The sequence below is a fragment of the Palaemon carinicauda genome, chromosome 4 (genome assembly GCF_036898095.1).
Source record: "Palaemon carinicauda isolate YSFRI2023 chromosome 4, ASM3689809v2, whole genome shotgun sequence".
NCBI lineage: Eukaryota > Metazoa > Arthropoda > Malacostraca > Decapoda > Palaemonidae > Palaemon > Palaemon carinicauda.
Genome location: NC_090728.1, coordinates 149193540 through 149206948, shown reverse-complemented (window position 1 = coordinate 149206948; position 13409 = coordinate 149193540). Strand labels below are relative to the sequence as shown.

At 35.4% G+C, this 13409-nt stretch overlaps 1 protein-coding gene across 2 annotated transcripts in view; it reads right to left on the bottom strand.

The window, feature by feature from the left end:
* LOC137640108 (armadillo repeat-containing X-linked protein 1-like) overlaps positions 1-13409 on the bottom strand; it is a 235707-nt gene that overhangs the window by 61464 nt on the left and 160834 nt on the right. For both annotated transcript variants that reach the window (XM_068372572.1, XM_068372573.1), the window contains exons 9-10: positions 12613-12724; positions 11287-11447 (exon numbers count right to left, since the gene is read on the bottom strand). In XM_068372572.1, the coding sequence (XP_068228673.1) occupies positions 11287-11447; positions 12613-12724 (273 nt within the window). The remainder of the gene's footprint in view (positions 1-11286; positions 11448-12612; positions 12725-13409) is intronic.

The following is a 13409-nucleotide window of genomic DNA, read 5'->3' as shown; positions in this document are numbered from 1 at the left end:
TCGCTCCTCAACAGAAATGCCTGCCTAGAGGAGGATACAATCCTCACTCAGTATCAAAGAATATAACTATAACAATTATGCCCCTAAATGGTGGTTGGCTCTATCCCCATCTTATTATAAGATGAGGTGTCCAATATACAATTTCAATCCTGCTTTGTTCCAAATCATACACAAAACCAATATTACCATTCACACAAGAGGTACGGTATACGAAAAAAATGAAACCGCCTTGAATAGGATGCAACAATACTTTCGTACTTGTGGCCGAAAACAAAAGTGAAGTCTTCTACAGTTGAGTGGATGGGACTACTCACCCAAAAGCAATACCTGTCATTAACTACCTCATTAACTAATTCAACGGCCATTCCGACTCCACTGAAGGCATTCCCGATTTCTAAAGCCCAAAGGTTTGTATGTGAGTGGGAAGAAACAGTGTGCGCTAATTTTAGCTGGAAACTTCCTGTGAACAGACGAGCTTTTGGCTTTGGTAATACATACTACTTGTGTTTTCATTTTCAATTAAAACTTTCTTATACTAAGTATATGTGTGTTTTATAGTAAATAAAAGGTATGGACAATTATGTGTAGATTAATTAGTACTTGGACATGTGAATCATAGCCTAATGTTTGGCTCTCTCTGTGTGGCTTCTTTAGCCATTACAAGCTACTTATAAGCAATAAAAAAATCTTGAATATGCCCTGTTGAAAGGATGTGTGTGTCTAAAATGCCAAGGCACTTTTTAAGCTGTCAAATAGGCTACCTTAAACATCATGAATATAACCTACTTTATAAACTAAAAGACTCACTATGATTGAATGACATGTTATGGGTTATGCATTGTCATCCTATTCATATTTGCATTGACTCTTTGGTATGAAATCTATGGTAAACACATGTAAAATAGCTCGTATTTCATATATTGCTAAACAAGTATTTTCCTCCTGATGTTTGATTAACAAAAATAAGATAACACCACACAAAAATGAATTTAAAATGGTGAGATAAGTCCTAGGCAATCTCACCCATTCAGACCTTATCAAAAAATTTCAATAAATTAAGATTGACATCTCTTATATTATTTTTTAAAAAATAATGCAGTTTTTTGTAACAGAAAAATATTTCATTGGAAAACAAAAAAATACTATCAGGTAAAATAAAAAGTTCCATTTTATGAACCTATTGGAATGTTGATATAAGTCAAGGTTTTCAAAAGTAAAATTAAAACAAAAGACCCAAATTAAACAGTTTCCTGCATCAGTCAAATGCAAACATTTCTTTACAGAACTTATGACCCACCTAAAAAATTGCCAAAAGCCAATGGGACTACATAAGCTTCAGTTTCTACTGCCATTTTTTTTTTTAGCTATCACACAGGATGTTTTCTAAGAATATTTAGCCCATCTGTTTTAGAAATCATTGAAGCACCAAATGTATAAACCATAAATTTCTAATACTATGTACAAACCAAAGCACCAGGCTGATGAAAAATCTTCCCACAGTAAGCATTATAAATAATTACTTACCTTAAATGAATAAACATTTAAAACTTAGCAACAGCATTTCAAAAAAGCCCCAATACTTCTATGAAGCTCACAAGGAAAATTCTGATAGCACTTTCCTCAAAGAATAAAATGATAAAAAACACAGATTTGACGATAGAGAGGGTGCAAAGCTTTATCAAGAACTTCCACTATATACCTGACTAACATGGTAAGCATGTACAATTTACAGCACAGGTATTTAAAGCAAATATTCCTATTTAAAGGGTACCTTTTAGAGATTCATAAATTTTAACACAAGGTTTTTAAAATATAGCATTTCCTAGATACAATCCTTAACCTTCAAGAAAAACAGCATTTTTTCTTATCAGAATCACATATTTGTAACTTCTAATCACATTCTTTCTATTTATTCCATAAAAATAACATCAGAACTTTCATCATAATACAAGTGTACCAGTTTAGATTCTCATAGTACTGAACAGTATAATCTTTGCCTGTGTTTAGAATAATACTTTTGTAATTGGGATATTATCTTTCTTATTCTATTTCTAAAGATATCAAGAGTATTTGCTTAATAAATGAGCATATCACTACCTCATTTACTCTCGCTCTCTCTGGAAAAGTGGCCTATTTATTGTTACTATTTCCCCCCATAGTTCTGTTAGGCTGGACCATCCCTTCTATATTTACAAAAAATCTAAGTCAGAGCATAACACATGTACATATTGAGGTCTATCCTTCTAAGGGTAGTTAAGCCTTAATAAATTCTTACCCTTTTACTGCCAAGTTATGGAATTCACTAGCACTTAAATCCACTGTCACCTTCACTTCACTGATAAGTCACATTCTTTGTCAATCCCCATTTTGGTTTTCTACAAGCTTCTGCTAGATAAAAGTATCAAGTTGATTGTCTTACTGGACTCTGGTTACTAAAGTATAAAAGTATCACTCTAAGCTATCACAACTCTAGCTCAGTTAGGCCAGCTAATGACTAATTCTATTTCTCAAAACATCTTGATTCCCACATTCACAAGTAGACTTTTATATAAAAAACAAATCTTCCACATCCAAGTGCTGAAGACAAAGCTAATATTTTCATATCCTAGAGCCAAACCTCAGGAAGTAATCTGTGAGTATGTGTGGTACATTTTACTTCTTTTGTTTAGGGTTCCATCTTCTAAAACTTATCTTAAAACATTACTTTGAACTCTCCTTACGGAAGACAAATTCCCAAACTGTAAGAATCAAATGGCTCTTATTATTGATTTGGTGTTTCCATTTGTATTTTCCATATGCTATGAGAAAGGATGTTTTAGTTTTTAAGAATACCAAGCATCTTCACGAAGGATATGAAATTAAATTTACATAACACTTCAAAATTATCTTCAAAAGAATACCACTCGTCACAACTTTCTTGAGACTTTCAGGCAAACTAAACCCACTTGCATTATTGTGCATAACTCAAACATCCTAGTGACAAGCAGAAAATTCCTCTAGAAATATCCAAGCCAAAACTGCCAAAACCCTCTTTATAAGACATGCTTACAATCCATCTTTGAAGGTTTCTAACGCTCTGAGACCATCCAGAACAAATTGAGTGCCAAATTTCTCTTAGTAGAAAGATTATATTACTCATTAAAGAGGCCCAAACAAACACAACCTTTCCCTTTCATGAAATCTAGAAGATACTTTTACTTTGCCTTGGTTTTTATGACTGTCTCTACCTAGCAAACGTACTCTTAACATTGTTCCTACACCATCATGTGCCATTAAAAAAACATTCACTCGCAATCTAATATGGCTTAAAGTCAGAATGGTAAAACTGCGGTAAAAAAAAAAAGAAAAAAAAAAGCATAATTCAGTTTTATTGGGAGTGTGCAAGGGTAGCTCAACAAGAGCTTTGCAAAATTTAAATTTCTAATAAAAACTTCATATCAAGCATACATTTTGCATAAGCCATATTTCAGTCCTCTATAGAATGCAATGCAGAAAGCCATTGTAAATATAAATTTGAAATAATGCATATCTGCATACTAAATATGTAAATTAAACCACTGTTTAGAAACTACTCTGGAACAAAACATATACATTTTTTTATAAACTGATAATAGGTGAAGAATAAAATTCCTAGTGTTTCTAAACCTGACATTCATTTACAAAGATACAATATAGATATTTACTTCTTGCCACCTATATAAGATACAGGCCACAAATAAACTATGAATCATGAATAGTGTAAAAAAAAAAAAAAAAAAAAAAAAAAAAAGTTCAAGTTTTTTGTGATTCCAAATTCCAAACACAAATTTTGATAGCCATATGATTTGAATTCATTGTCAGTCACATAGGCCTATCAACATTTAAAGCAAAAATTTAAATTCATTGGATTATTGAGGTTCCCGAGTGTCTAGATGTGTGATTTTTTTTATTTGGTTAAGCTACACTACATTATAAAAAACTTTACTGACTACCTTCAGAATGAAGCTTTATTTCAAATAGGAGAAATGTACAACAAATCTTGTCTTATAGTAGTTCATTGCAGCTAATGGTGCCAAAGGAGTCTCTTTGGTCAAATCGGTGTTTTGGTCTCTTCCAAAATGCCTGAGAATATGTCTACTTTGCAGAACTTGAGTCTCTGGCCTTCCTAGGAAGTACTGTACCAGAAAAGGGCTCCTTGGCTAAACTGAGGAATCAAGTCTTCCTCTGGAATCCCTGAGACCCATACCAAGTAATATAGTAGGTACTGTACTTCCCCATTGACAATGGGGTTAGGGGGTTAAAACCCTTTCGGTAAGTAGATCTTCAAATACTGTTGTATCTCCTGAAGATGCTGCCTTTGTGTCAGTCTACTTTGGTAATCTCATTTCAAGATAGGGTTAGGAACGAAGTGGTGAGAGTGAGAACGGGTGTAAGAAATGAATTAGCGGCTAGAGTGGATATGAATGTGTTGAGGTGGTTTGGCCATGTTGAGAGAATGGAAAATGGCTGTATGCTAAAGAAGGTGATGAATGCAAGAGTTGATGGAAGAAGTACAAGAGGAAGGCCATGGTTTGGGTGGATGGATGGAGTGAAGGAAGCTCTGGGTGATAGGAGGATAGATGTGAGAGAGGCAAGAGAGCGTGCTAGAAATAGGAATGAATGGCGAGCGATTGTGACGCAATTCCGGTAGGCCCTGCTGCTGCCTCCGATGCCTTAGATGACCGCGGAGGTAGCAGCAGTAGGGGACTCAGCATTATGAAGCTTCATCTGTGGTGGATAATGTGGGAGGGTGGGCTGTGGCACCCTATCAGTATCAGCTGAACTCGGTTGAGTCCCTTGTTAGGCTGGAGGAACGTAGAGAGTAGAGGTCCCCTTTTTTGTTTTGTTTCATTTGTTGATGTCGGCTACCCCCCAAAATTGGGGGAAGTGCCTTGGTATATGTATGTATGTAAGTTTGAGCTTTATGTAGTCTTTATTTTGCTCAAAACAGGTCTCAGATAGGTAAATATGTGAGGCATAAAGTGCAGTCATTCAAAAGGTGCCCATCAGTACCAACCTCTTGTGTTGCTAGATTTGCAAGGGGGAATTGTAATTTGGTAGTTTATATTTTAGTAACATTGTGAACAGGTCAACCTAATGAGCACCGAATTGGCAAAATATCTCTATGCAAGTTAGGAGATGGAGAGATCATTAGGTGGATGGTACATGGTGGTACTTGATGAATGATTTGGATATGACAATACGTTTAGTAAAGAAGCAGGAAATAGCAGAAAGAAGGCTCCAGATTTCTAATTTATATAGATGTTTCAACTGAATATTTTCTTAGTTCCTTAAGCATGTGATCTTCACAGCATAAGTTAGGATGGCACAACAGTGAACTCTTTATCTAGTCCTGAAAGACTTAAGCCCTGAAAGAATTGTTATTTGTTACAGATTACTGATATGTAGTTAGTATAACAAATAAAGGACTCAATGGAGAGTTATCATTCTAAACAACCTTTCTGAGAATCTAGAAAAGGTGGGGGACTTTCTTTAACAGGAGAAATATCACCTCATATTCACATGTCACTGTTATTTCAAGCAGACATTCATATTTAGTTCAGTTAAAGACCTCTAGTCATAAGTAAAGTAGGGAGGGTACACTGGTTGTATGAGATTATGTAAATGTATCTAAAACTATTTAGACAAACAACTTCACTGAACCTTGGATACCTCATCAACTACATTTATTCAAGGGTAGGAAATCCTTTCCACTTTTGATTTCGTATGGTTTATCAATAACATTAGTTTCCAAGCTATGTTGTGTTAATAATTTCTAATTTTATCATTTTACCTTTACCTGATATCTTTGTGAGACCACTACTACAAATAACTATTATCTTTAAAATTCAAATTCATGAATAATATAAGCATTTTTAAACACACCAGAATTAACTTAAACTTATATTTACTGAATTGATTGAAATTAAGGAGAATGATGTAGTTGATAAGCACAAAGCAAAGACTTTGACCTCTAATTGTAAACTTGTGAATATTATATATACTGTACAGTATATATAAAAAACATAAATAGCCTTCAGAAATTGTATCATTGTATTATTTTATATATTTTGATTTCTTATACCAATATCATATTTTGAGCCCAAAAATTTTATCAACCTTGAGTATTTATCATCTACGCAGATAGCACTATCAAACCCTAGTGATTAAACCACTATGGAGATGTTGGAACTAAACATTAACAAAACTGTCAAAATTTCTTTACCTGACAATAAGCCCAAAATACATGATCAAGAAACTGACAGACTCATCCACAACTCGAGAAAGATACAAAATCCCTGACAGGGTCAGCTGAAATTAATACAAACCAAAACCTATGTTTACACTAAACTTTTAATATAAAAATAATTAACAGCTCATACTGATTGAGTTATCAGCATTTGTTTACCATTAAAAAATAGCATAGTGGTAAGAGCATGACATAATAACAAGTATTTGCACTTTTCAGGGAATGTTGTACAGTATACTGTAAAACTTGAACAAGTCCACCAAGAATAGTGAAGTATTTTTGACTTCTGGTCTGATTTTCATTCATCAAAAAGGACTATAAAATTCTTGATGTAGATCTTTTCTTGGACACTTATATCATGTAAATCCTTAAATATATATACCAGCAGTCACTTCAAAAACCTCAAATCAATCAATCAACCAAAATGTTCACTTAACTCTGACTTTACTTGGCAAATGTTAAAAACTTTCAACATTGTAATCACTGAATCCTTTACTGGATTTAGTTACAGAAAATATAATTTTCTATCAAATACAAAATAAATACTTTAAGTTTCATTAGGACAAGACTTCTTTAATTAGCAAGAAAACAATTTTATGAATTACAAGTTTCTCTTATGTTGTGAAAAATTTAATCGACCCTCTAGTGATCCCGGTAGTGACAAAATCGTTGTCAGTCCCATGGCTTTCGGCCAGGGAGCAATGATATCATGTGTAAACCTACTTATGCTGATCTTTAGTAGCGTAACCATGTTGTGAAATGATCTTCCTAATCAGGTAGTTAATTCTGTGGGACTTCAAAATTTCAAACTTGCAGTGAATGCTTTTATGTTGAACAGGCTGACATAATTATTTTTTAATAGTTTATGTATGACGACATCGACAAAGAGATGGAGCTGGGGGGAGAGTGACTGCTCCCCGCACTCTAGTTTTGGGGTGTTTGAATGTGCGTGGATGTAGTACGATAGAGAGTAAAAGATGTGAAATTGGAAGTATGTTTAGGAATAGAAGGATGGATGTATTGGCCTTGTGTGAGACGAAGATAAAAGGAAAGGGTGAAGTGATGTTTGGTGGAATGTCTGGTAGAGTGTCTGGGATTGAAAGGGGAAGAGCGAGAGAGGGTGTGGCTTTATTGCTGAGTAAATGGATGACAGATAAAGTAGTGGAATGTAAGGAGATATCATATAGGTTAATGTATGTAAGGGTTAGGTTGGGTAGGGAATGTTGGGTGTTTGTCAGTGCGTATGGGCCAGGTAGTGAGAAAAGTGAAGAAGAGCGGAATGAGTTCTGGAATGAATTAACTAGGTGTGTAGAAGGACTGGGTAGAAGGAATTATGTAGTTGTCATGGGTGACTTAAATGCTAGAGTGGGTGCTGGAGAGGTAGAACTTAGGTGTCATTGGGAAGTAGGTGAAAATGAGAGTGGTGAGAGACTGGTAGATATGTGTGTTGAGCAAGAGATGGTGATAAGTAATAGCTTTTTCAAAAAGAAAGATAAAAATAAGTATACATGGGTAAGAGTGGCAAATGGAAGAGTAGTAGAAAGGGCATTAATGGAATATGTGTTGATAACTAAAAGAATGTTTGGAAGATTGAAAGACGTGCACGTGTTTAGGGGTATGGGCAACGGTATGTCTGATCATTTTTTGGTGGAAGGAAAATTAGTTGTAGCAAAAGAGTGGGGGAATAGAGTAGGTGGATGTAAAAGGGAGCTAGTGAGGGTTGAAGAGCTAATAAAACCGGGGGTAAAAAGTAAATATCAGGAAAGGTTGAAAATGACATATGACGAAGTGAAAGTAAGAGAAACTGGTAATTTAGAGGAGGAGTGGAAGTTAGTAAAACAAAATTTTGTTGGGATTGCAAGTGATGTGTGTGGCAAGAAGGTTGTTGGAGGCAGCATGAGGAAGGGCAGTGAATGGTGGAATGAAGGAGTGAAGGTAAAAGTGGAAGAGAAAAAGAGGGCTTTTGAAGAATGGCTGCAGAGTAATAGTATAGAGAAGTATGAAAAATATAAAGAGAAAAATGTGGAAGTAAAGCGCAAGGTACGTGAGGCAAAGAGGGCAGCTGACCTGAGGTGGGGTCAGGGATTGGGTCATTCATATGAAGAGAATAAGAAGAAGTTTTGGAAAGAAGTGAAGAGAATAAGGAAGGCTGGCTCAAGAATTGAAGAGACAGTGAAAGATGGAAATGGAAGGTTGTTAAAAGGAGAGGAGGCAAGGAAAAGATGGGCGGAATATTTTGAAAGTTTACTAAATGTTGAGGATAATAGGGAGGCAGATATAATTGCTGTTCCAGGTGTTGAGGTGCCAGTGATGGGAGATGAGAATGAGAGAGAGATTACAATAGATGAAGTGAGGAGAGCACTAGATGAAACGAGAATAGGAAAAGCATCTGGTAAGGATGGTGTGAGAGCTGAGATGTTGAAGGAAGGGGGTGTGACTGTACTTGAATGGTTGGTGAGGTTGTTTAATATGTGTTTTGTGTTGTCAATGGTACCAGTAGATTGGGTTTGTGCATGTATTGTACCACTATATAAGGGTAAGGGAGATGTGCATGAGTGTTGTAATTCAAGAGGTATTAGTTTGTTAAGCGTAGTTGGAAAAGTGTATGGTAGAGTAATGATTAATAGGATTAAGGATAAAACAGAGAATGCAATCTTAGAAGTACAGGGTGGTTTTAGAAGAGGTAGGGGTTGTATGAATCAGATTTTTACATTTAGGCAGATATGCGAGAAATATTTAGCAAAAGGTAAGGAGGTGTATGTTGCGTTTATGGACCTGAAGAAAGCGTATGATAGAGTTGATAGGGAAGCAATGTGGAATGTGATGAGGTTATATGGAGTTGGTGGAAGGTTGTTGCAAGCAGTGAAAAGTTTCTACAAAGGTAGTAAAGCATGTGTTAGGATAGGAAATGAAGTGAGTGATTGGTTTCCGGTGAGAGTGGGGCTGAGACATGGATGTGTGATGTCGCCATGGTTGTTTAACTTGTATGTTGATGGAGTGGTGAGAGAGGTGAATGCTCGAGTGCTTGGACGAGGATTAAAACTGGTAGACGAGAATGACCATGAATGGGAGGTAAATCAGTTGTTGTTTGCGGATGATACTGTACTGGTTACAGACACAGATGAGAAGCTTGGCCGATTAGTGACAGAATTTGGAAGAATGTGTGAGAGAAGGAAGTTGAGAGTTAATGTGGGTAAGAGTAAGGTTATGAGATGTACGAGAAGGGAAGGTGGTGCAAGGTTGAATGTCATGTTGAATGGAGAGTTACTTGAGGAGGTGGATCAGTTTAAGTACTTGGGGTCTGTTGTTGCAGCAAATGGTGGAGTGGAAGCACATGTACATCAGAGAGTGAATGAAGGTTGCAAAGTGTTGGGGGCAGTTAAGGGAGTAGTAAAAAATAGAGGGTTGGGCATGAATGTAAAGAGAGTTCTATATGAGAAAGTGATTGTACCAACTGTGATGTATGGAACGGAGTTGTGGGGAATGAAAGTGACGGAGAGACAGAAATTGAATGTGTTTGAGATGAAGTGTCTAAGGACTATGGCTGGTGTATCTCGAGTAGATAGGGTTAGGAACGAAGTGGTGAGAGTGAGAACGGGTGTAAGAAATGAGTTAGCAGCTAGAGTGGATATGAATGTGTTGAGGTGGTTTGGCCATGTTGAGAGAATGGAAAATGGCTGTCTGCTAAAGAAGGTGATGAATGCAAGAGTTGATGGGAGAAGTACAAGAGGAAGGCCAAGGCTTGGGTGGATGGATGGAGTGAAGGAAGCTCTGGGTGATAGGAGGATAGATGTGAGAGAGGCAAGAGAGCGTGCTAGAAATAGGAATGAATGGCGAGCGATTGTGACGCAGTTGCGGTAGGCCCTGCTGCTTCCTCCGATGCCTTAGATGACCGCGGAGGTAGCAGCAGTAGGGGATTCAGCATTATGAAGCTTCATCTGTAGTGGATAATGTGGGAGGGTGGGCTGTGGCACCCTAGCAGTACCAGATGAACTCGGTTGAGTCCCTTGTTAGGCTGGGAGGAACGTAGAGAGTAGAGGTCCCCTTTTTTGTTTTGTTTCATTTGTTGATGTTGGCTACCCCCCAAAATTGGGGGAAGTGCCTTGGTATATGTATGTATGTATGTATGAAAGATAAATTTTAATGTTGTTACTATACTTAGAATATGTTATTTTAATTGTTCATTACTTCTTTGGTGGTTCATTTCCATTCCTCACTGGGCTATTTTTCCTTGTTAGAGCCCTTGTGCTTATAAAATCCAGCTTTTCCAACTAGGGTTGTAGCTTAGCTAGTAATAATAATAATAATAATTATAATAATAATAATAATAATAATAATAATAATAATAATCATAATAATAATAATAATAACAAAAGATTAAACATATAAACTGAAAACTGCATTGGAAAACTAAATAGATTTTCTATATGGCACCTATGGTTACATGAACGGATGACACCAAAGTGCATCATCGGATCCTCAGAGGGTAAAAAACACAAAAAATAATCAAGACCACTTACATAAAATGGATAATCCCTTTCCCAATAATAAGAACAAGCCTTTACATAATGTAAATCTCTAATATCCATGAAAAGGTTTCTACCTAACAGTGTATTCCTAATAAATACTGTAAAAATTGTTTGGCCAAATTCTGGAGCTTTAATCTATACATTAATAAAAAAAAACAATTTTGTTACTCCACTAAATATACCTATGATCCATCAAACGTTAGGCTTTGTACTATATTTGTTAATTCACTGTTTACATGTGCTCTGTGCCAAAATCTTATAAAGCAAATATAATATAACCTGTTTATTTCTAGTATGTACTTTTAAATAAAATTTCAAAGTCTTCCACTACACAATAAATTATGGATAAAGCAGAGTAAATAATGGTTTACTATATTTTTGTGTTTTAGAGAATTTTGCTTTAAAAGCAAGCTCAACACTAGGAAGCATTATGCTCTCAGCAGGCAAAAGTTCATGAAGCACAAAGGTTAAAGTTAAGAAAGTACTTACATAGTGTCTGGAGAAGCAGCTTTATCTTCAGGAGGTAAATCCTTAGGACCAAGATCATCTTCGGAAACAGCTTGTGCTAGAGTTGCCAAAAGAGTGAGCACCCTTAATAATAACGCCTCATTAGTTGTTGGTACTACTAGCGTACTCAGTTTTCTGGGCCCCTGGAAAAATTTTTAGATGAAAAGCCAAGAACTGATTATCAAATTGTCCCTGTAATTTAGTTATATGAGAATTGCAACCAAAAAAAAAAAAAAAAATTAAATGAATTTGATATGGTGAAATTTGGCTGAAATAATTTATATTTTTCCTAACCATACAAACCTGAGTCCTTAACATATGCTAACTTCAAACTCTCTTTTTAACTTAATTTTTGTTGTACTGTATACAATTCTTGAACAAAGCACAATTTTTTTTATTGTATTTAACTTAGAAAGTATGCCAAGCCCCCTCTTAGAATTAATGGGTAAAAACTTCATTTTGACCATTTTCAGTTAGCTGCCTAGATTGTCCAAGGCCTAGGTACTTTAAATGTCCACTAAATAGAATACAAAAGATGTGTAAATTCTCCCAATATAGTTTTTTTTCATGAAGAAAATAGAAAACCATCAAATACAATATTGAATTGATACTAATTTCCTTCAAAAGAAAGAACAATAGATTTATAGCCACCAAACTGACGGATAGTCTAGTCCGCATTCTAAATTAAAGGATCATCACAAACAACCTTTTCATGGTTAACTAATGAAATGAGACTAACTTCTAGACTAGGCTATAGTCAAAATAAGAAGATTGTCCCGAACAATCTAGTTAGGATTATTGACACAATTTTTGCAGGAACATAAAACCTGACCTAAACCCCATTCCCTATCTGAATACTGTATTGGGATTGCACTTTGTTAACTGATCCTGAGAAAAGACTCTGGTTGAATGATTTGGTACAAGTACTGTATACTAATACAAAATTAAGAAAACAGTAGTGAAGACGTGATATGGAACATTATGGAAAGAAGGAAGGTTAAATTTACTAGTCAAAACAGATAACAAGTAAGGATATACATGTGCACAGGGGTAACTAATGGGATATATCTCAAGTGAGGCTACAAAACTGGTGACTGGCATACAATTTAGTAGTTGCCAAGAAGATTCCATATTATGAAGCTAAGACTGAAGTGGACAGTTGTTTTTGTAACTGGTACTTTGTAGATGGAGTTCCCTATCTGATCATGTACAGTATCTACATTATGGAAAGAATGACAATGCAAGCAAAGAGTTCATTATATACAACAAACATTAATGAATATATATTTCTCTCAAAACTAATATTACCTCAGCTGCCAAAAGAGAGGGTATCATTTCCTTATTGCAAGAAAGATTGACCAATAATCGTAAGCTTTGTAGTTGTATGTGTGGGTTACTGCTGTCCACCAAATTATAAAGTCTGTAAGTAGAGAACATGAGTAGCAAGAATTTATTATAAAATTGGAGATAGCATAGGTTTAATACCATTTTATATGTAAAAAGGTGCAGGTACTTATTGAAAATTAAATATCACAAGATTCACAAAAATTACAGTAGTATTTTTCAATTTTAGGAATAAAAACCTTCTCAACATCTCTTACTCGACCTAATCACTAAAACATACATAGTGACTGACTGTTTTAAACTAAGTTATTCTTATTTCATATTGTATCATTACTGTCTAATTTCAATTGCCAAAAAATGTCTGACATTTGAAAGATGCTAGACCTAGTTATTAATTTTACATTTTCTTAACACAGTAATACCTCTAGATATGAAATTAATTTGTTTCGGAGTGGCTTTTATACCATGATTTTTTTCATATAACGAGGGCAGTTTTATATGTAAATCGCCTAATTCGTTCCAAGCCTTATAAAAATAACCACATTAAATTTGATAATAAAGCTATAATCTGCCCTTTCATGATAATAAGATAGCATCTCCTTAATTTCTGCCATTGTCGTAGTTGCATCTATGTCCTCCTCCTCCTCCTTGTTACCATATAGCTTTTCCTGAACATCGTTCAGTTGCATGGCCTCCAACTCCTTCAGGTCATCCGTCATAAGCTCTTCTTGGTGCTCATCGAGAAGCTCATTAATGTCATC